The sequence below is a fragment of the Cupressus sempervirens genome, chromosome 3 (assembly GCF_028749045.1).
Source record: "Cupressus sempervirens isolate cs-2001-9-10 chromosome 3, ASM2874904v1, whole genome shotgun sequence".
In the NCBI taxonomy this organism is placed as follows: domain Eukaryota; kingdom Viridiplantae; phylum Streptophyta; class Pinopsida; order Cupressales; family Cupressaceae; genus Cupressus; species Cupressus sempervirens.
Genome location: NC_143120.1, coordinates 99435617 through 99459750, shown reverse-complemented (window position 1 = coordinate 99459750; position 24134 = coordinate 99435617). Strand labels below are relative to the sequence as shown.

Genomic DNA, 24134 nt, shown 5'->3' with positions numbered 1-24134 from the left:
TTGAAACAAGTCACCAACTAGAACAAGGTGACTAGGGTGGCTACACAGATAACACAATACTACTCAGCCACAAAAACAAGTTTTGGATGGGCACCTAAAACCCCATGGTTAAAAAAAATAGACAAAAAGTCCCTAACCATGTAAAACAACAATGGATATCAAGCAAAAAAAAAGCCAAGAGAGCCGCAACGGGACAAGGACTCAAGATTTCCCTTTCCGTCCCGCCTTTTGAGAACGTAATGCCATATCAAAAGTTGAAGTGGAGGGCTTGACCTGTTAACCTTTTATAATTGTCCATCCATCCTCCACCAAACCAGCAACCTTCTGCCAAGCAAAGTCATCAGTACCACATCCAACCCCCAGATCCTCCGCAACCCGAGAAGAACTCTGGACCACAGCAGAAGGAATAGCCACAAGAAAGGCAGCAGTCGCAACACCAATGACAAAATCTGAAGGAGGGAGAACAGGAGAGTTCACCATCGCAGCATCCGAAGGAAGAACAAGAGCAACCGAAGGGGCAACATTTGAACCATCACTCGCAATTGAATCCATCGCCGAAGAATCCTGAGACAAGCCGCAATCCCCAACGGATGGGATTTTCGGAACTGTTTAGTGATCGTCTAAAACCCCCTTCCACCAAGAGGGAGACTTATTTGTTATCTCGATACGACCGAATATCGAAATAAGAACTACCCAAGATAGTTTTCTATTGCTTCCCACCACTACTTTTTAGAATTCGAGTGTCCATGCCTTGGGCTCCGCCACCACCCTACGGCCTCAGGGCAGGTGCGAAGCGCAAGGTCGGAAACTATGGTTCCATATTAGGACTTGTTTACTCATCAGCTATATAGGTTTGAGGATCGGGAGAAGTGTCGAGATGTCAACTAATTTCGATCTAGATTTTTCAAAGGAGCAACGAGCAACAAGGTGGCCAGTCTTGTGGCATTTCCTGCATTGGAAGGGGATACCCTCATAATCAAGTAGTTGAATCCAAAAGCCCAAATGGAAGACCAACTTAATATTTTTAGGGAGTCCCTTAGAGACATCAATCTCCACAAGAATGTGAGCATACGTCATGCAAAACACATTAGAAGACATCGTATCAACCAACAAGAAATCCCCAAGGGCCTCCCCCACCTCCTCCAAGACTGAATCCAACCATAGGTGAAGGGGGAGATTCAACAACCTAACCCACAATGGGATTTTATTGAAAGATTCCATCAATGGGTCAAAATCCTTATATCAAGGTTTGGCCATCAAGGGGAGCTTCTCCCCCCATGAGAAACCATGGTGCAAGATGGCATTTCTGTCTTTTATAGTAGCAAATTTCACAATGAAAAAACCCCTTGCCGCAGGGTAAATTTAAGCTATTTCCGAAATGAGGGGCTCCCAAACTCGGGTTATTCAGGCGTGTAGATCCGACAAAGGGCAAAAAACCCTTGAATCAAAAAATAGCAGCAGTGGAAGAGAAGTCATCCACATAGGTGGAGATCTCATCAATAGTTTCAGACTCTAAATCAATCATAATCGACTAACTTACAGCAACAGCCACAGCATCACAAAGCCCCGAACACACATCCTGGCTGCCAAAACCACCTCCAATGCCGGCCTCATATGCAGCAACATCAACATAAGAAATAGCTGAACAGCCTACTACAACTCGAGGCGAAAAAGCCTTCCCAGCAAAAACCATTGCAGAGGGGCCGCCAAATCCAACCACAGAGGCAAGGGCAGGAGAGGTCAAGATTTGAATCCCATCTAGGGCACCGCGAGAGGATGGGTCTTGAGCAGAGGAAGGAGACGTCGAGCCAAACCCAGCGGTCCCCACACCCAAGGAGGAAGCCCGCCCAAAACCCAACGTAATAGCAGAAGCATCAACCACCCTCACAGGTACAACTTTCGCATCGCAGAAGGAGACGCAGGCATCGCAGCATTCCTCCTGGTATGTTAATGTCATATAATATATTGAAATATCATTTCATAATTAGCATTTCCAGTCATATATATTATATATATACTATGCAAGCCCCTCGCCCCACTCCCCCCTTTGCCGCCACACCCCCACCATCCCCAAATTGAGGCCCTTTTTTTCCCACACCCGAAACTTGTCCCAACGTCCCCCTGCGCCAAGGTAACATTGGTCATTTGTCTATCTCTATGGTGTACTTTCTATGGTTTGTGGACATGAGGTTCAGTACTTCTATTTCGTTGCAGTTTGATTGTCATCTCACTATGTATTGGATGCCAAGGTGCCTTCAAATATCTAGTTGATGGTTTGATGCAAAAATGTGGTCTATTGTTGGTCATTTTCTTAATGGTTTCAAGGTCCCTTCAAAACATGTTTTATCCTCATTCAAAACCTAGTATATTAAGTATATTAGATATTAGAAACAGACTTTTTGGCCCTCAAAAATCATTTCATGCACTCAGTCTTGGTAACTTGTAAGTTTTTTACGGCCATCTGCTAACTAATATATTTTCAAATTTTTTAGTACAAATTTTATAAGGTTTGTATGAAGCTCCATTGCCTCATTTAAAACTATATGGGATACCAATTATTTTCTCCGTTACAATTCATTTATGATTGCAACTTATAAATCATTTAAATGCAAGTGACTAACAATAAAATACAGAAGAAGATAAAGAGTACAGAAATTTCCAAGATATGTATTTTTTTATTTGCGGCTACAAGCATAAGTGATGGGAAGCAATTTAATTTGGTTATTAGTAGTGAGAATATTGGTTATTTCTAGTGAGAATAGATTTTCCAACCTAGTTGATGGTCATAGTAAAGTCTATTTACTGTTGAAAAATGATATCGTGTACCGATGTTAACATGGATACAAAAATTATACAAATAGACTCAAGAAAACTGATCATTAGTGACATCCACATATTCTCGTTACTTGCACTAGAGCACCATTTATTTCTCTGGGGATAATTTTCATATTCGAACCGTTACTAAATTACAGGAAAGCTAATAGTTTCTAAAAATGTGGCAACAAGAATTTCACTGTATTGAACTTGAGAAAATAAAAATGGAAGGCATTAATGAATGAATTGAACAGAAGCTTATAGAATTCTCCTCGATGACAGAACTCAATTTACTAAACAAAAACTCTATAATATCATGTATAAAGTCATAATAGCTCTCATGTCCTCCCCACTCTTACAGAGAGAAGCATGTGCGTGATCCTGTTCAAGGTTGCTCAGAGTGGAAGATCAGAGCTCAGGTGAAATATTTGGCAGTTAAAATTGTAAGACTTTTTCATCTTGAGTTCCTCAAACTTTTTAGACATACTTTCATTTTCCTGCAAACCCATAGCCTCAAAGGACCTTTGCCACCATGCTTTACCTCGCAACTTTGGCTGAAAAAAAAAAATTCAACTGTCAATTCCTAGACAAACACAGTTTGATATTTTGGAAACATATGACAAGAAACAGCATAATTCTTTAGATATTGTTAGAAAATATAAATACATAGTTTTCTTTAAAGACACTTCAAAAGAAAAATTGGAAAAACCAGAGGAAATGCTCAAAGAAGAGCTAGTTCTGTGCAAATAAATCATTTCTAAAGCACGAGTAACGATGTTCTCTACGTCAGGCCATTTCTGTGGTGTTCCGATTCTAGGGCACTTTGTTGCTTCAAATCCAATTATGGTTTATATTGTATATAATATATCCTTGAAAACTAACTATACAAAACAAATATTCCACAATAAATTGAAAATAAGTTATAACCTAAATTTTTTTGGTTAAAACAAGTTATCCATTTTCTGATCCACTTCCAATGATTTTCTCTTATTTTTGCACAAACAGAAACACTATAAGAAGAATATGTTACACAGAACCCCTCTTAGATGGAGAAAGATCACTTTCATACATGAGGAATGTGAAGAGCTTAAAAGCTGATTTATTCTAGACTAGTAGCTTGGTGAAAGATCGAATTTCATTACAGGATGCTGCGGTACACAGCTACTATGCCCAATGTATATATGCCCATACAAAAGCACACAAAGGTCCCAAAGGTATGCAAGATTACAAAGTCTAATACAGGTGCAGAAGAAAGTGAGAAACTCAGCTGATTGAGGCTACAGAAAGATTATTACACACAAAGATTTTGAAGAATTAAGTCGAACTCATTTATGCAGATCTAATAGAATACCTAATGGTTATTTGATAATTTACTTGCCAAAAATCAGGTTTGCAATACTTTAATAGGTCATTGGTAGATAGCATGTAACTGCTCCATTTACTAACACTCTGAATATCAAGACAGTCAAGAAATGTTTGAGAAACTACATTACAATTGTCCTTCTGTAGACATGTTAAAAAAATGCACAAGCAAAAAAGACACAAAATTAAATAACTAGAACTTACAGGCCTCCCAACGCTCTGTTGAATAATTTGGGCTGTTTTTGTTGACGATCGATGACCTGGTTGGCCTTCCCAAATGAACAGTAACAGCAATAGTAAGTAGATAATCAAAATAATATGCTTAATGAAAATGTGATGTTTGTATTTTGAAATATCTTTTTTCTGCAAAATGAATACTTTGAAAAGAATAGATGCCTAAGTTTAGACATCGTCTTCAAACAATGTACATGAAGTATAAATTTTAGTTTGTTTATAACCATCAAAAGTACTTGTATAAAACTGAATTTAGTAATCTTTATTCTCTTATGTTGCTTTCTATATAAACAAGCTTTCTTTATAAAACAACCGTAGATATCATAGATACAACTATCATAAAAAATGCTGAGGTACCAATTTGAAGCCATTTTATTTACTTGATGGTTATTTTACTTAATGTTAAAATGTATTATTACTATATATGGGGATTCAAAAAAATTATTGCATCTATATGAAGTTCAAAATTTGACGTCGATAATTCTACATTTACAGTTTGGTTGATTATTTAAACTTTATATCTTCACTAAAACTGCATAAATCAACTTTAACAAATTAAAAAAAATCTCAAATTAACCAAAATAAAAAATCTTTCTTGATTTAATTTTTCAAGTTGATTAATCTTTTAATTTAAACTTGAAAAAATTATAGGTCTTTCCTTTCACACACACACACACACATATATATAATGTTCAGCATAATAAAATATTATTATTTTGACACAAATGGCTGTCCAATTTACAGTAAAAGGTAAGCTCTTGTTAACATGGTTACCATTACACTTCACCCTTGCTGCCTTGTAAACTGCCTCTCAGCATTAGTGAGTACTAAAGAATAACATATTAGTTTTAGTAATAAATTCAAATTTGCTCAAGTGTTTGTTCACAATTTTTGTGCTCAAGATAGAAAAAATTGTTGCAATAAGGATTGTAGTGTTCTACAATCTACTTCAAAGTTTTAATAAAACAACAAAAAAATGCAGGCAAGAATTTGAAAATTCAAATGCACATAATATTAGCCGTTAATAATTCTTATCATGCCTTAAAATATTATAAACTACAAAAATTCTTACATAAAGCTGAGAATTTTTTATATACTAGTACAGGAACAAATGTATTAAGTGGGAATAAAATATAAATCAGTCATGTAGGGAAAGATCCATGATGCATAAGCAAGAATATGTCACTTAAAGAGTTATTTATGTCAGAATAAAGTCATTTGTTAGCCATCAATTATCACTCGAGGTAAATGACCTGAACCTACAAATTGCAAAACAAGAATAGAAATATGAAGTCATCAGTGCCTTTGAACCTGCATCAACCAAAAAATATTTTCCGTTTGTTTGCTTCAATTTTGGTTTATCCTAACTTTGTTTGGAATCTCTCTGTCAGTATGCAGAAGTTTCATTTCAAGAAGCACAAAGATTGTTGAATCCATGATGAAGTAATATGTGGAAACATATAACTGTTCAACATAATGTCTCTACAATATTGTCTCATGAAGAGTAAATCTTTTCAGCAACTGCACTTGGCTGGTGTAAAGTCAATCTCCATAACTGTTGCCATCATCATCCTTGTCTGTGTGTGCAATTTCGTTTTTTAGAGGATCGCTCACAGATGTAACAACACTGCCATATTTGGTATGTGTGTTTTAAATGGCAGTGATCTCTTTGTATTTGTATGAGGAATAAACCAAAAGGAGATGGGACATGTCAATTCATTTATATAATTAATATAATGATAATCTTAAGTATATATATATACACATATATATCATATTTATTATATTAAATTTTAATTAATCTCACAGGCTTATCCTACTAAAGCTACCAAACATCAACGCTCCCTCTTAGCTAGGGAGGATAAACCTAGGACACGTATTACACCATTGGTAATATTAGGTATGACAAATTTTAAAGATATCTCCGATCAGAAGATATCCACCATTTTGATATCACATTTGATACCGTTAGTATTGGTCTTCCAGAATATCAATACATGATATTCACCAAATAGTACTATACTCAAAAAAATTGACATCAAATCTGATATAATGAGTATTGGTCTCCCAGAATATTGATATTCAATATTCACCAAGTACTCAAAAGTTTTGATATCACCTCTAATATCATGAGTATTGGTCTCCCTGAATACATGATTTTCATGAATTACTCAAAAATGTTTGATATCACATCTGATAATGAGTATCGGTTTTCAAGAATATCAATGATATTCACCAAATACTATTTGTGTAATGGCCTTCCAGAATGTTGAGGTGCAAAATATTCACCAAGTATTGTGAGTAATGGCCTTCTTGAACACCAAGTTGCATGATATTCACCAAGTACTCTGTGTAATGGCCCTCCAGAACATCAATTACATTCACCGTGTACTCAAAAAATGTTTATAAGATATGTGCACACGCATTCTCATAGTACTTAACATAAAAACATCCACCATGTGAAGTACAATTTTTCATGATTTGCATAGACATTGTAAGATATCCATCATAATAGAAAATTAAGTTATTGTAAGATCATCACCTTTCAATAACTTCTGCAAATACAAGTGATAATCGTTTGGAAGTCGCCACTTCCTCGATATACACAGGGGGTAGGCCCATTAAATCATGGAGTCACATGCACCAAAAGTTTACATGAGGTAAAAACTTCCTCTAATTCTAATATAATCAAGATCTTCAAAGATTAGTTGAAGCATATCCTCTATTCGCTACTTCAAATGGATGTGTCAAACTCCCTCGAAACATCAATCTTTTGAGCTCCTCATCCAATGTTGCCTCTAATGAAGTGTCCGGTCCCTCTTTTTTCCTACAAGAACATTCTCAAAGGAGAGCAAGGCAAATAGCTCTTCTAGTGTATAAAAATCACCTTTACTAATTATTCTCAGAAATATGTGTATTATAATATTAGTAATATCCAAATGATTCTCAATAATAATATTATTACTATTATTATTACAAGAGCATTAGAATTTTAATTCTATATTTAATTCATGATGAAATAATTGTATTCCAATATTTATAATATTTCATTCCATTTATATTTCTCGTGAGAAAATTAGAAATTCACAATATCACTAACAATTTAAATTATTAAATAACGATAGAGATTCACATAGTCCCACATACCTTAGTTGACCACCTTAATGCATATATAGCTTGACTACCCATGTTCCATTCCTTGTGACTCTCTAAGAACCCACGAGGCAGGGTATTTACCATTTCCATCGATCTTCTCATCCACACGACCCGTCCCATTCTTGGAACTCGCAATATTTGTTTCCTTCCATTCCTCGTATATTTTAGTATCGACAGACTTTAGGGCCCGTTTGGTTGCTGGAAAAGGAATAGAAAATTTGGAATACATTTTCTATTTTCCGTTTGGTTCATCAATTGGATTAGGGAATAGGAATTGATATTCCCATTTTGCCTCTAAAATGAGCCTATACCCATTCCAAAAAATAGTTGCTATTGGAATAGCCATTCCTATTCCCAATATGCATTCCTATTCTCCATTCCTTTGCCTGCAACCAAATGGGCCCTTAGTGATTCCTTGGATATCCCAATAGGGGACAAAGGAGACTAAGTTGGCCTATATAAGGACAAGCCTCCCCATTGTAATGTCAAATATGTAGGGGAAGCAAACGCAGCTCATTTCATCACAAGGCAAAATAGATTCATCTCTATTAAATATTCGCAAACTACTTTTTGTAAGCTGATGATCTTGTCTCATAGATTAATGAATTGATGGGAAAGATGGCAAGGCGAGGCATCCAAGAGGGGATGAAAAATAAAAATCTAACTTTTCCAGATTTATAATTGAGGTCTATTCAGATGAAATTGCAAATAGCAAGAATTTAATTACAATGATTTAGAAATGAGTTAAATTTGACAAGAAGGTTTCACCCTAACGACAAGTGGTGCATTTTGATTCTTCAATATTAACGCAATTATCACATAAAGGTTTTCAGATTTCTTTATTTTGTGTATTATGAGACAAAGGTGATTGACTGTAATCATGGTAATACGAAATCAAGTTCACAGTAATATTGATCTCCAATGCCATTTCAATACTCCTTCCGCAACAATTTGCAGAGATATTGACTTTGCAGGATATTTATATTCCACCTCAACTATATCTTTGCTTGGTTGACCAGTAGGAATTTACATGAATCAACAGTGATTGCCCGTTACCTGGTGCAATCACTTCTTTATTATCTTCAATGCAAATACTAAAGAGACCAATGGACATGACCTCTGTTGAATGCCTTATTATTGACCCGACCTCCACCCTCAGTGATTATAACAATGTGCAATTCACGTGACTGACACTCCCGCAGATTAAGTTATTACACATGACACCCATCATATGTTGGTAAGACTTCTTTTATATCTGAGTAAGGAGAGGCAAAGGCCAAGCTTGAGGTAGCGCTTCATGTACAAGCTCCATTAATGGAGGCGAGGCTTCAAGTGGAGGATGTTGCGGAGGCTGCTCTTTATCTGGCGGGTGAGGATTTTAAATATGTTCGTGGTCACAATTTGGTTGCGGATGGGGAATGAGTGTTGTATTAGATGAAGCTGCAGTGTTTGGAAAGTAGTGATAGGGAACGTATTAGAAAACGTGTAAGCCCACACAGTAAGAAGTCGACAACTCACTTTTGACATAAGAAAATATTTGTTTGATTAAGTTTTATTAATCTGAGATAGAAAATGTACATGCTACACAATATTATTCTTAAATTATGATCATTGCATTAGGAAAGTAGAAATTACTTGATTTAAATCTAAACTCTCTTGTTCTATATCTGTTCAAGTTTATTCTGTTTTATACAAGGTTGCATGGGTACTTGTACCCATACCCCTAGTACTCGTACCCACGTACCCAAGTACCGGGTACACGTATCCCACGTACCGGGTACTCGGTGGAGAGCATCATAGCTAAGGACCTTGATTAAGATTCTGATTTTTTTTTTAGTTTTTTATTTTTGTATTAGCTTGTTGTTTATCAAACTTAATTCAATACCAAATCAGTTTGAAACTTTGATACTCATTAACAATAAACTTTATCACTGTTCAAGTCATAAGTTTATCATTTGCAATATGTCATTGTCATATGATTTAGGATCTTCTTGTTCATGTTTAAAGTCTGCCTTCTTTGTTATGCATCTAAGCATTTATCATGTATTATTATTTCAAACATATAGAAAATCTGAAACTGATAATAATACATTACATTTGCAAACTTTATCACTGTTCTTGTTTTGAAAAACCATTGTCATGACTCATAATTTCAGATTTTTTATAAATATAAAAGTATAATTTTTAAATAAGTTTGACATACCCAAGTACCTCCGTCCCCTATTATGAAAAATACTTTAAACATTAAAGATTCAGCAATAGCATGTGTGTGTGTGTGTGTGTGTATAATAATTTGACTTATGGCTCATATTTTCAAATTTCTTGTTTTGAATGCTCTATGTCATGACGCATGACATATATTTTGATTTTTATATTTTCTATAAAATATTAATTACATAGGAAAAATTAGGCATACACACGTACCCCCGTCCCCTATTTTGAAAAATATGTGTACCCGTACCCATTCCCATTCCCGTTCCCGTACCCACGTATCCGTGCAACCTTGGTTTTCTATGTATGATATATCGGTGATATTGAAGATTCCTTATTGTGACGATAACTTATTGATAGTGATTGATACATACTATTATTTTTAACGGCTGGGCTTAACCAGCACACTTGAAGTGTTTGAAGCTTCAGTGGTCAGGCCCACTCTTGGCCTATAACCCAACATATTCCATTGCCATTATGTGATTTCTTCTTTTTCTCTGTTTCTTTCGTCGAACATCCATACGTTGTCGTCCATTTGGTCCAAACCGTTAAGTTTTGAATTCAAATTGTTCCTGCTTATAATTTTGAAAGCATTCGATGGCATTAAAGATGAGTGGGCACTCCCATCCACCTCACTCTTTTGACTGAAGAGCATTTGCTGCTGCCAAAAATATTATTATTGCTAGATTGCCTCTGAGGTAGTTTCAGGGCCTTTCTTGATTTACATTAGCGATTTTTACAGCCCCACACATCATTCCGACTATACAGCTCATAAAAATGAGCATTTTGGAACAATGTATAGGCATCCATCGAAGAATAAATAAAATGGATTGCTGCCAGATCTTACTGTGGGAGATACTCCTGTACACTCTTAAGCAAAATGTGGAATCATATAGAGGTAACATCAACTGTTTGAAAAAATGCCTCAAATAGCTGGAATAGCATGAAGTGCTGAATTGTAGGATATGCACAAAATACATTTCTTGGAAAGCGTTCAGAATATCTGAATCAAATGCCATTGAATACAAAAATGGAAGATTTGGAACCAGTTATAGACATCCTGCAACTATAAGATGCTCAAAGCTATGACATATCCAGTAATAATCTCTCAAATCAGAAATTAGAAGAACTTTGAAAAAAGAATGTCCATTTGCAATTGCATGGAGGTCAATAAAATTTGTATTGTATGCTGTGCATACGACTATCTTATTTATTTTAATTGCATTTTGAACTGAATTTCACAAAATTTGACAAATAAATTTTGAATAAAGTCCACGGTTATCAGTTCATGTTTATATGAGCTTGCCCGTTTATTTGAAAAGATCTCATTTCCAAAGAGTGGGAGAAGCGATTCGTCTTAGTTTCCCTTCCATATTTCTTGCAGATTACTTTTAAAAGTTTTTGTGCCCTTTTGGGTGATTACATGTCTTTGTTTGCATAAATAGATCATCAAGCTTGCTCCCAACTGCGGATTTTTTCAGATCGATATTGTCAAACAATGACCACATGATCCAAGTTTGTCCATGCCTGATCTGATTTGGCCCGATCAGAAAATCCTCAGTGAGCCTTACCTAGGTGTGTGAAGAAGACCATAGGATCTCAACAGTATCACACAACTCTGATCCAACCCTTTCATCTTCTGACCATCGTCTCAAGCATGACAAGTTCCGAGCACGAGATTCTGGTGTTGATCCAATACGATCACAGTAGCTGAGCAATTCATTCTTCTGGAAGTACAGACATCCAACAACCAAACTTGAAGGCAATCCTGAGCATAAACTAGCTCGTCTGGACACACACCCTCCTTCTACATTGATTAATTCTCATTTGGACGAACTGTTGAGATTAATATCTGAAGAATAAATCTCTCAAACTTCTTTACATCTGCAACCTAGCTCTGATACCATGTTGCTTTTTGGAGGATCGCTTGTAGATGTAATAGCTCTGCCATATTTGGTATGAGTGTTTCACATGGCAGTGATCTCTTTGTATTTGTATGTATGAGGAATAAACCAAGAGGAGACATGTCCCTTAATGATAATCTTAATTATAATTGTCTGTGTCTATATATATATCTCACAGGTTTATCCTACTAAAGCTACCAAACATCAACATGCTAAATAGGTGCTTTGGTATAACACTTAGACATCCATTAAAATGTGATGAAAGGAGATTTTCTCAGATATAATAGCTGGAAATGATTTGGTACACAATTATGCGAATTGTGGAAGTGTTACAAGCACTGAACTCTGTGACAGCCTGTCTGAAAGATATGCTGCCTCGCAGATGGCAATAATTGCAGGATATGCAAACAGTGAATTTGTCAATAGGTTTTAAATACTCTCAAGCTAAACAAAATTGGCAAGCATAACGCCAAAATTCGGTTTCATTATAAGCTGCATATATAAAGACAGAGGGAAAGGTAGAAAGAGAAAAACTTGTGCATTGGGAGAGCTGTGTGAATGAGAAGCAAATACAAAAAAACTGCCCAAGGGAAAAGTACTGGAAGGGAAAAGCCAAGAAGAGATATGGGCATGTGAGAAGGGAATAGAAAGGACAGTGTGGAGAAGTTGATTAATATTAATACCTAACCACAAGAGCAAAAGGAATGTTGTGGGGCAATGTGTACAGGAAGATCGTTACAAATGGAGGTGAAACTATTTGCAGAGTTAGAAAAGAAAAGGGGCATCACAAATAGAGGTGATCAAGAACAAAGAGAAACAGTGGAAGCTTGTGAGAGGGCAAATGCAGTTGTGAATGTGTAGAAAATCATTATAGGGGGCAGTGTGGAAAGAGAGGCAATTGACAGGCCAATAATGTTAAATTGCTTGCATATTTGATTAAAAACATCATCACTGTTTGTTGCAATCTTGTGTTGATTATAAAGAGAGTCTGCTTTGTAGTGTTTTGTGTTTCTGAGTGTTTGAAGGCCACAAGGGAGTACCCTCTTGCATCAGGATATTAGTGTGAGTGGGGTAAAAATTGTCAGAATCTTCCATGGGAGTTGCAATTTTCTATTTTCAGATACCATAGGTGCACTCTCCCTATTGAACATATTTGCCACCGACTCTCTCTCATTTAATATATATACTCACTCTCCCAGCTTGTATTTTCATTTATTTAGATTCATGCATCTGAGCCCTCTTAATCCTATTTTGTCCTTTGGAGCATTTGGATTTCTCTGGTTGAATTCTAACTCTTAAAATGTTATTTTGATCTCTGATCATTTGTAGTTGGAGTTGTATAGTTTCTTTTTCCTGCAGTACATCTTTGATCTTCACTTATTGTATACATTCTGACATGCTCTTAGTTCATTTGGTGTAAAGTTAGACCTTTTAAATTTTCATATTCGGTACATTTGGGGCAGCTAATAACTTTGCATGCAAGTTTCTTGAAAACTCAATACACTATTCTCTTGTGATTTCAAATAATCTAGAGATCATGAAAGTTGACAAAAAAAACTTATCTGAGGTTTGCACATGTAATTTCTAAAATAAAGGTTGCTACAGCCTTTCAGTTATCCTAGTAGTAATTTCAGTTGTTCCATCGTGTCCAGGAGGATCAAATAAGACAAAATTAACTTTCATTTCACCAAAATTAAAATTCAGGAGCTAGTTTACAAATGTGTAATGACCCCAGCTAGTTATCCCTTTAATAATCATCAATTTTTTTAACTAATCAGTGGTGCCCTCAAACTTTAAACCACTCCCTCTGATCTATAGTGATAATATATTTTCCTTTGTTTTTTGGTTCTTAATGCTTCCTTCGTTTTTTGGATTTTGAATACATATAATGGCAAAGAGAATGAAAATGCTGAATACTAACAAATTACTATTTAAATAGTTCAAAAAATTAAAATGCTATTGCAATTTTATTTATATGAATCCAATAGACATTCTATACGAAAATTACAAAGTATGGAACCTATGATAACTCCAGCATCAAATCATTTTGCACAATAATACTTCAATGCTGGCTGCAAACAATAAATGCAGGCCCCTCACATGAATCACAGACCACTCAGAATTGAACACAGGCTTCCAGCCTCTGCGCAGGACCTCAAAACTTGATTGCAAGCCCCTTCAGTCAAATCGCAGGTCTTAAATCTCAAACACAGACCACAAAATATACAATTAAAATGCTAGTACAATTTTATTTATATGAATCCAATAGACATTCTATATGAAAATTACAAATTATGGAACCTATGATAACTCCAGCATCAAATCATTTTGCACAATAATACTTCAACGCTGGATGCAAACAATAAATGCAGGCCCCTCACATGAATCACAGACCACTCAGAATTGAACGCAGGCTTCCAGCCTCCACTCAGGACCTCAAAACTTGATTGCAAGTCCCTTTAGTCAAATCGCAGGTCTTAAATCTCAACGCAGACCTCAAAATGTTTAATGCAGGCTTCAGCAAATAAAGGTAGGGCCTGTGAATCAAACGCAGGCCTAAAAAGTTGCAACACAAGCCTTCAAATGTGTCGCAGGTCCTTCTGTTGTAAACATAGCCTATCTGGAAGAGGAATTGCTGCCCGAACAAGTACAGAAGCCAGTGGAAATGCCAATGCTACCCACTATGAAGAATGGCAGCACCTACAGACACCAAACAAGCTCCCAATCAAATGCCAGCTTATGCAATAACAGACCCTCAATCAGATCGAACCCTCAGCCATTGCTACCAAATGATTAACTTCTCGGGTACAGTAAAATCAGAAGGAGATGCCAAAATGAAATTCTCAGAATTCACAATGCTGAACTCCACTATACTCAGATAAGTCAGATTCAAACCCTTCTACAAGGGAATTGAATACACAAATATGAAAACTTAAAAATTCTCAACAAGACAACAAAAGAAAATTAGACAATTCAATGATGAATTCTCTTAATGGAAGCCATGTTTATAATCTCCATTGTGCAACTTATATTCAACTACACACCTTTCACTTAAAAGCCTTTTTGCATTATACTTAGGCACATGATATAATTTCTTAATTTTCTTTTGGCTCCCAAAAATAACCTTTTCAACCATATCATGATATTATGACACACGACATCATTGTTTCTTGTGCCCAAGATTTAAAACTTTTCAACCCGGTTCCAATGAGCTGACACTAAGGTGACCAACATACAATACCAGCAAAAATAGCAACCTTAGCATATTCAGTTGAATAATAATAATTCACTCCTCTTGAGAAAATGACTAAAGAGGCATCAGATTCGAAATCTGACAACACCAAAGTGATCCTGACGAAGAAAAAGAATGAATGAACTTGATGTGGTGACTTACTAAGAATAGACACTCCCTCCAAGATTCTTGGAGCACAAACTAGAAACTAGAAATAAAAACTCAGAGCATCAGTCAACTCCTCTAACTCAACTGAGCTCATCGGAACCAACTGTTGATTTACTATAAATAGTAAGTCCCTCAAAACGGGGCCAAAACTCCCCATAGGCCACTAGAAAGCCTAATAACTCTACAACAGAGACCCTCCAATCCAACTATCAGCTCACGAGGGTCACAATGATGAACTAACCAAACCCACTGCAGGATCCTGCTAAAAATGTGAACATTACAAAATGAGGGCATTCAACAACGATCTAGCATACATCAATTTTTCGGAGGATTCTCAAAGCCAAACAAACCTTGCCACATTACAAAATGAGGGCATTCAACAATGATCTAGCACACATCAATTTTTCGGAGGATTCTCAAAGCCAAACAAACCTTGACATTGCATCCAAAAAGCCAAAAACCCCCTATTTTGATATAAAATTTCTCTACACTCAACACCAAAAGAATTCATGACAAAAGAAAACATAAAATCCTAGCCTAGACAATTATGTTGCATACCTTGCAAAGCATCAAAAAATAAAAATACATATATAAAGATAAAGGCCTGTGGCATTATCCATTATCCATGCCACAAACTAAACTGCTAGTAGCTTGGGCACGACAACTTATAAACCATTGCACCTAGCAAACATTGCATAGCTTATCCGCTCAATGACCACCACCACCCACAAAGGGTCCACCACTTTGTTGCCTTTGTAATTCCTCGATTCAACTTGGTCGTCATTGTCACTACTCCCCCCAACACCTCTAGTTCTTAACCCATCTAACACACCAACAACGCTCCACCCACCTAGCCACCCTTGCAACACTTGCTCCCAAACTACTTGTCCATGCCAATACCAATGGTGCCACCCTCCAACCACGAATACCTACAACTCCTTTCCAATGAGCTTTTAAATTTGATAGTGCAAGTTCAAATAATTTTCCTTTACTATTTAAAGTTCTTTTTTTTAGTAGATTTTTTTAAGAACACAATTTCATGCTCTTTGCAATAGTCTACTTGGTCTATTGATTTGACACTCCAATCTTTTATTAATTGCATTTTCTTATAGGTTTTGTCACACAATTCTTGTTCTAAGACCTTCTGAGGGCCACAACTTCTACAAACAAACTCCTTTTTAAGTCCCATTTTGTTTAGAGTGTATATTTTTCTACATACCCCACAACAGTGCTCTTATTCCTCCCATATTGTACATGAGATATAGTGTTGCTATTGTGGTCACTTTTGGCTTGTAAATTTAGAATCACATCATACAACACACTAATTATGAAGTTCAAGCATTATAATTGTAGAGGGTTCATTCGGTAACCAATTACAAGGGGGTTGTGCTTTTCTTATTCTTTTCTACACTTTGATTTCTACATCAAGGATCAAAGTTCAATTCTTCTTATTTCATACAATAATTTTGATTGGAAATCTAAAATACTTATCTTCTTAAAGAAGCAAAAGAATGTATAAAATAACAATAAGTAATAGAAATAGATCCTACTCTAATTAAGAATACACAAGTGATTTAATAAATGCAGTGAAGCTTATTTTACTTTGCATTCTCAAAAACCCATCGTGTGCCCTCAATCATGGTCCCTAGGAGAGTTCTAATTGACTAAGCATGGTGCCCTAGGTTATTTATTTTACGCTTGAAGCTTTCCAAATGTCATCATTATGCCAATAGTCATGTAAATGCCAAATTATGTGAAAGTGCCAATTGATTAAGCATGATGCCCTTGGTTATTTATTTTACGTTTGAAGCTCTCCAAACGTCGTCATTATGCCAACAGTCATGTAAAGGCCAAATTATGTGAAAGTGTCAAAAATGATGTATAAAGATGTATCAGGGCTTATATGGCCTCTTTTAGCATGTTTAGGATGAAATCACATTGTTTGGTGTCATTTCAGTAAGTTTGAAATAGTCATCAAAAAATTGCAAAAATTGCCTATCAACTTTGCACTTTTGCAAGTTTGAAATGCAAAAAAGTGCAATTTTGTAACCCAATAGTCACCCATTTGTAAATTGGTTGGGGATCGTTGGAAATTGGTTGATACATGTCAAAAAGCCTCCTTGTGGTCACAGCAAGGTTGTTGATGGCTATGCTAAAGAAATAATACAAACTCTGATTTGCCCTGATTTCTCTCAAATTTTGTGTTTTGTGTGGATTGCCACTGTATTGTATGGATATGGATATGAAAGTCATGTGAAAGGAGAGAGGGACGAGTTAACTTTGTTTTGGTGTTGATTTGAAGCCATTTCGTCAAAGATCAAGGAGATATAAGCAATTTACTAGAAGTGGGTCTGAAACCCTAGCAAACAAGGGTTTTGACACAAAAAATGATGATTTATCCTCATTCCACCATGGGAAAATTCTAAATCTTGGGGAATGATAGTTTTCCAAGTTCTTTCAATGGACCAGTTGGTTTTAGAGAGGAAGATCAAGTTTGGAGGGAAATAACGAAGCCCTAGGTCTGGCATACCTATGTGACAGGCCTAAAATGTTGTCTACATTGTCTAATTTGCAAACTTATTGAAATTTATGAAGATCAGGCACCCATGACTAGTTGTTTGGTTAGTTTAGAGTTGAAGGACACCTATTGATGGCATTGGTAGAGCTGCGGAGGGTAGGTTTAGGATGTGTTGATGTGTGTTTTATGACTCACCAAACAGTAGAACAAAATACCGAAATATCTTATCCTCTCTTGAATAAAGTCTTGTGTATGCTAAGATTGCTAAAAGATCATACAATGACTTCAAGGTTCCTTTAATGCCAGGTCTTGACTGTGGATAAGATCGATGGTTGATGTGATTTGCTGATGATCACAAGGGGCCTTACGTGTGTATTTAGATTCATTTCAAGCCATACTGGATGTGGGAGCTATCTTAAGGTTTTGCAATGAAGTGCTTTTTGGAATTTTCACAAAATATGCAAAAATTAAATAAGATGGGGTTCAGGAATTCTATTCTAATCCTAAGGGTAGTGATAACAACAAATAGTATTCTAGTGGACAAATTCCTCAATTTACCGAATTTTGCTTCGCCAAGTTATACTACAACTAAGCGTGAACTGGTGCAATCTTCAAGGGTTATGCCAAAGATTTTCATATCACCTTATACACCATCATAAAGAACAATGTATATGAATGATAGAAGTTGAGCATATGCATGGAAGGGGTTCAGGCTAACTTTACTCAACGAGTTAGAATCACTAAAACATCAAAAGTATGAACCAAAGGAACTCATCAATATACCATCATATTCTTCATTGTAATCACCACACATTGACTATGCTAAACTTAATCTAATTGAAGAAATTTAGGAGAACAAGCAAGCACTAAGACACATCAAGTATTCACCAAACTCCAATGAAAACTTTATTATCTCAGTAGCTCATAGCAACAATCTCATAAAAGTCTCCCCTTTACAAATGAGAAATGAGGCCTTTATATAGGTCCTCAATTACAATAGGTGGCCCGGATGATCACAATAACCGATGGCCAAGATTGTGCCACATCAGCCCTAATTAGGGTTAGGGCAAAGGAAATGAATCTACATTAATGCAACAAGGAATCCATTACTGTAGTGGGTAATAAATGCCCATTATGCATGCTCGTTTAGGAAGGAGTGGGGTACAATAAATATCCACCATGCATGTCCATTACTCAATAAATGCTCAGTCTTCCTTGAATAAATTATTCTTGATTCCATTCTCTGAATGCATAGAAGTTTGACTTGGAGACCTCAGTTCTTCATCAAAGATAATTAGATGCCATGAAACGATGATGGAGGCCATATAAGCTCGAGTCTTTTCCAACTGCATCATTTTAACTAAGATCCAACTTTGACTGACTTTTTTGAAAATCTCTCTTCGAACATTCTCATCTTCCATGTAATTGCTTGGAAATTTATCTCCCTAAAATGGATTGGAATCCCTCGCAGATGATTATGTTACTCTAGAATTCCTTCATATTGAACTTCCTTCGCCATGTTCTTGGATTTTTGGATTTGAACTTTGATGTTTGAACCTTGAATGTCTGAGACCGGATCACTTAGTACTTTGACCTTGGTACTAGAATTTTGGATTTGAGAGTCTTTCTTGAATTTCTAGAACTAGAGCTTTCTCCTCCTTTTTCTTCAAATGCTTTCAATTCATTGTTATGCCTTTTCTTACATTTTGAAGAATTCCCCCTTTTTTAATCATCATCAATCATTTTTCTAGTCTTGGGTACACACTTGAAGAGGGTGAAATTTAAGCTCTGGAGGAGAAATTTCCAGCACTTAATCCTTTTTCATTTTTCGATGAAGGAGAAATTTTTCAACACTTAGCCATTTATTCTTCCATGAAGGAGAAATTTCCAACACTAGCATTTTTTCTTCCATGAAGGAGGAATTTCTAACACTTCGCCATTTTTGCTTCTATGAAGGACAAATCTCCAACACTTGGCCATTTTCGCTTCCATGAAGGAGAAATTTCAAACACTAGCATTTTTTCTTCCATGAAGGAGGAATTTCTAACACTTTGCCATTTTTGCTTCTACGAAGGAGAACTTTCCAACACTTAGCCATTTTCGCTTCCATGATTTCTAATTCTCTTGCTCGTGGAAATTTTGAGTGGTCATGGATTTTGTCCATGATGGAAGAATTCTGCAACAACCATTTTTCTCCAAGGTGGGATTTTTTGAGTGATCGTGAATTTTGTCCATGATGGAAGAATTTCGCAACAACCATTTTTCTCCAATGCGGGATTTTTTGACAGATCGTGGATTTTGTCCATGACGGAAGAATTCCACAACAACCATTTTTCTCCATGGTAGGATATTTTGAGAGATCGTGGATTTTGTCCACGATGGAAGAATTCTACAACAACCATTTTTCTCCATGGCGGGATTTTTTGAGAGATCATGGATTTTGTCCACGATGGAAGAATTTCGCAACAACCATTTTTCTCCATGGTAGGATATTTTGAGAGATCATGGATTTTGTCCATGATGGAAGAATTCCGCAACAACCATTTTTCTCCAAGGCTGGATTTTTTGAGAGATCGTGGATTTTGTCCATGATGGAAGAATTCCACAACAAGCATTCTTCCCTATATTTTCATGCCTTTCCACTTTTGGATATTTCATGGGTGATTCCAGACTTAACCATTTTTTTCTTGATTTACTGTCATGCTTGCTCATTCTTTTGGATATAGAAACATGTACCCATTTGGCTCTTTATCAACCATAGCTCACTTGTTGTCGAAATAGCCCTGCCAAAAATAGACATTCTAAAAATAGTAAGTTATCCCAAAATCAAAATAAGGTCAATCTGAGAGGCAGTGAAATTTACTAAATATAGACTTTCTAAACATAGTAAGTTGTCCCAAAGGCAAAATAAGGTCAATTCGAGAGGCAGTGAAATTTACTAAAAATAGACTTACTAAAAATAGACTTTCTAAAAATAGTAAGTTGTCCCAAAGGCAAAATAAGGTCAATCTGAGAGGCAATGAAATTTACTAAAAATAGACTTACTAAAAATAGAGTTTCTAAAAATAGTAAGTCAAGACATTCAATTCTCAAACAAGCAAATAACTTCCATTCTCAAAGCCACATGGACAACACTTTCCACATCTGGCCAATTTTACCAACTCTCATTTGAAAGAGGGAACTTTAGAAGATTGAGCCCAACACTACCAAGAACTAAAGCCAAAAGGACAAGACCAAGAGACAAAAGGGGGCCCCCTATTTGCAATGGGGCGATGGTGTGAAAAGCCCACAACAGGATGCTTTGTCAAACAGGGCTAATTAGGCCTCAAGTGCATTACTAGTCAATTATTGGTCAAGACATTCCAAAACACCCTAGGGTCAGCCAGAGATATGTTACATAACTCCCAATGGGTATCTAGATCAGTTCTCCTTTTGTGTCAGTGATCAAATGTTAGAGAGTTATTGGCCAAAAACCCAATTAGGAGGGCTACTATAGCCTAGGTGTGCCTTGTGACGGAACTATTATTGATCTTTGATCAGGATTGTTGCCAAGTGGTGTAATTTATTGATATATGTCCTCTGATGCAGAAAATGCCATCAAGTAAGTTGTTCAATTGATTTTGCATGGTCTCCATGAAGGTTTTCTTTGATACCATGGTTGGTTATCACCTAGTTAACAAGATGAACTGGTTGTTGGATCCCTCTTGTAAAATCATTTCATTTCCCCTTTTGCATTGAGTTTGACCTGTTTTGCGCCAACTCCATAGTCCTCTGTGCCAAGAATAGATTTTGAATTGCTTTCTCAGAATTATGTTTTAATTTCTGCTGGAGTTCTTGCTTATTACTAGTTTTATATTTTGGTTCATAAAAGATGCACATTTAGGACCTTTAAATTGTCAACATAAATGGAGTTGTATGCATAAATGAGTAAACCCCAAAGCAGTCTATGGTTAAGCCCAAAACATGCCTATATGAAGAGATTAAATTCAACTGGAACAAAACCTTACTTCCAAATGAAACTCCAACTAGTTAACTATTAGCTGGTACCATAGTAGGATTCCATTTACACGGCATTGACAGAACAGCAAATATGTAAATAGAATTCAGTTCCTTGGGTTTAATCTAGGAAAACCATAACTGAAATTCAGAACCTAAAAAGGTAATAAAATAGATAAATATTACAAAAACTATTTTTGCTATTCATGTCAAAAATAGTTTACATAATTACATTAGACAAGAAGTCATAGTGAAAAAAAGGCTAACTAAACAAAAGTGAGTAGGACTAGATATTTTAGTTTATTCAACTAAGAGAGTTTATGTAATGATAAAAAGTTGATTCTAAAAGATAGTATGGCATTCTGTCATGGAATATGGCCTTTCATTTGAGAAGCAGCACTGTAACTTTTAACTAAACCTTTATTATTTTGAAAAAAAAACCCTTCCTAAGGTCAAAAATTGAACTTGTAAAAATTTATGAGAAGTATATTTAAAATATGTCCAAAGAATAAAAGAATCTCAAAACCACTTTTTTAAAATAGTCAGGAGCAACACTAGAAATGGCACAGAAAATCTAGCAAATCACTGTTATTTGCGATCAACTGGAAGCTTTTTGAGTATTATGCTATTATGACTAAAATGACAAACATAAAATAAACAGGAGATAATTTTGAAAGGATTTCATATCTAGCCTACACATTACAGAGTTTAAAATGCTTACCAACAAACATAACAAGTCCATCTATTGAGACTCGCGCAAGATCTGGAAGTGTCTTATTCAGGTATTTTGGAGACAAGCTGTCTGGAGCATCCGAAACAAGAACAATGGAGAATGATTGTGCTTTATAAGGTAGTGGAAACTTGATATCAGCCACTCGAACAATACCTTTGCGAATCAAACTTTTGCAGGAATGGTCTAGTGGGGGTATTATATCAAATGGGTCAATTCCCCAAGCTTCAATGTCCTCTTCCTTCAACAGTCTGGATGTGACAGCACATGATTCAGGACCTACATGCAGCACCTTGTGTGCACTCTCCCCGTAAACTTCTCGCAGAATTGGTAAAGCCTTTATGACTTCTGAACCACAGGATATGTCTTCCTCTGCACACAATTATAAGAATGTAGAATTTCAGTAGAACAGAAAATATTAACAATCTCACCAAATTAGTACAAACATATAGCTTATAAATTTAAAATTGAATGAAACAAGCAAATCACAAAAAGAGACATTATACAAATGCTAGTGCAATTAACACTTATACTCCCTTCTATTATGTTGGAGATTGTAATTCTGAATTCTTACTTGTACCTTTTCCTATAGGTTCTACTGAATTACTAGCACGTGATACATTTTTGAGCTACTTTTTTCTTATTGTGAACCTTACATAGGGCCTACTTGTGTTAGTAAACTGTAAGACCACTCTCATTAAGTAAACTCCATGTGCACAGTTATGTATTATATTATTTCAAATGTATCCATTGACTAAGAAGCCTATCCTATTTTCACATGTGCAAAAATTGTATTGAAAGAGGGCATTCTTCTCACCATTTCATCCATCCATCCATCCAATTCACTTATTGATCATTTCATTATTCAAACTCCAAAGCTTCAGTGCCTAGGGGCATCAGGATTCATCTGCCCTCTCATATCTTTCATTAACAAACTTTTGGCCTAAGGAACATCACAAACATATTCACATACTTCTCTTCATTTTGAAGTATTTCATTTTTGTATTTTGAATTGAGCTGCATCACTTCATAAATGTAATTTTATATTTGTGAAATTTCAGCCCTCGGACCATTTTTATAATGCATGGAAAATACAAGAAAATTATCTTTTAGAAATTATAACTCCCATCAGTGCAGAATAATGACAATTAATAAAAATAAAAATCGAGAAAATAGAAACAAACAAACAAACTTTGAAAAGGAACTATGGTCAAATGCTTGTGTAACTAACATATATAAGACTCCTGTCGCATGTGTTGTCTGATGTCATACCAAATGTCCTAACTTTCATGGAAGAAATGTCAGAACTTGGACATTCTAAGACTATTTCACATTTAAAACTGGATATACAAAAGCCTTTATATTAAGATGCAGAGAGAATGTAAGAAAACTATCTTCTAGACACTAAAAGTTCATCAGCCCTTACAAAAAACACTATTCAATCTACATTTCTCCAAAATTACTCAGCCTTCAAAGGTCATTTTAAGTTATACAGTTCCTCTAAAAGTAAAATAGAAAAAAATACAGAAGTCAATTTATGCACAAAAAAGTCTGATTTTTTCACAATTTTTGTTTGATGAGAAGAGTTGAAACCTTCAGAAGATGGGGTATGCTAAGGAATCAACTACCATGAAAAACAATTAAGTCCCAAAGTATTTATTGGACATCCAATCAACCAGCACGAACCCAGATTCTAACAAAGAAACCACATCAATGTAAGAAAAACTCCTCTAAGAACAACACTCATCATATCATAAAGATGTTACCACCAAGTTTAACACCAAACGAGTTTATGTGACTGTGCATTCA

General features: G+C 35.7%; 1 protein-coding gene across 2 annotated transcripts in view; it reads right to left on the bottom strand.

The window, feature by feature from the left end:
* Positions 1-3103: 3103 nt before the first annotated feature.
* Positions 3104-24134, bottom strand: part of LOC149564975 (putative pectin methylesterase CGR3) — a 37336-nt gene continuing 16305 nt past the window's right edge. For both annotated transcript variants that reach the window (XM_089818515.1, XM_089818516.1), the window contains exons 5-7: positions 22317-22697; positions 4381-4445; positions 3104-3368 (exon numbers count right to left, since the gene is read on the bottom strand). In XM_089818515.1, coding sequence (XP_089674641.1) covers positions 3210-3368; positions 4381-4445; positions 22317-22697 — 605 coding nt within the window. In that variant the 3' untranslated portion in view covers positions 3104-3209. The remainder of the gene's footprint in view (positions 3369-4380; positions 4446-22316; positions 22698-24134) is intronic.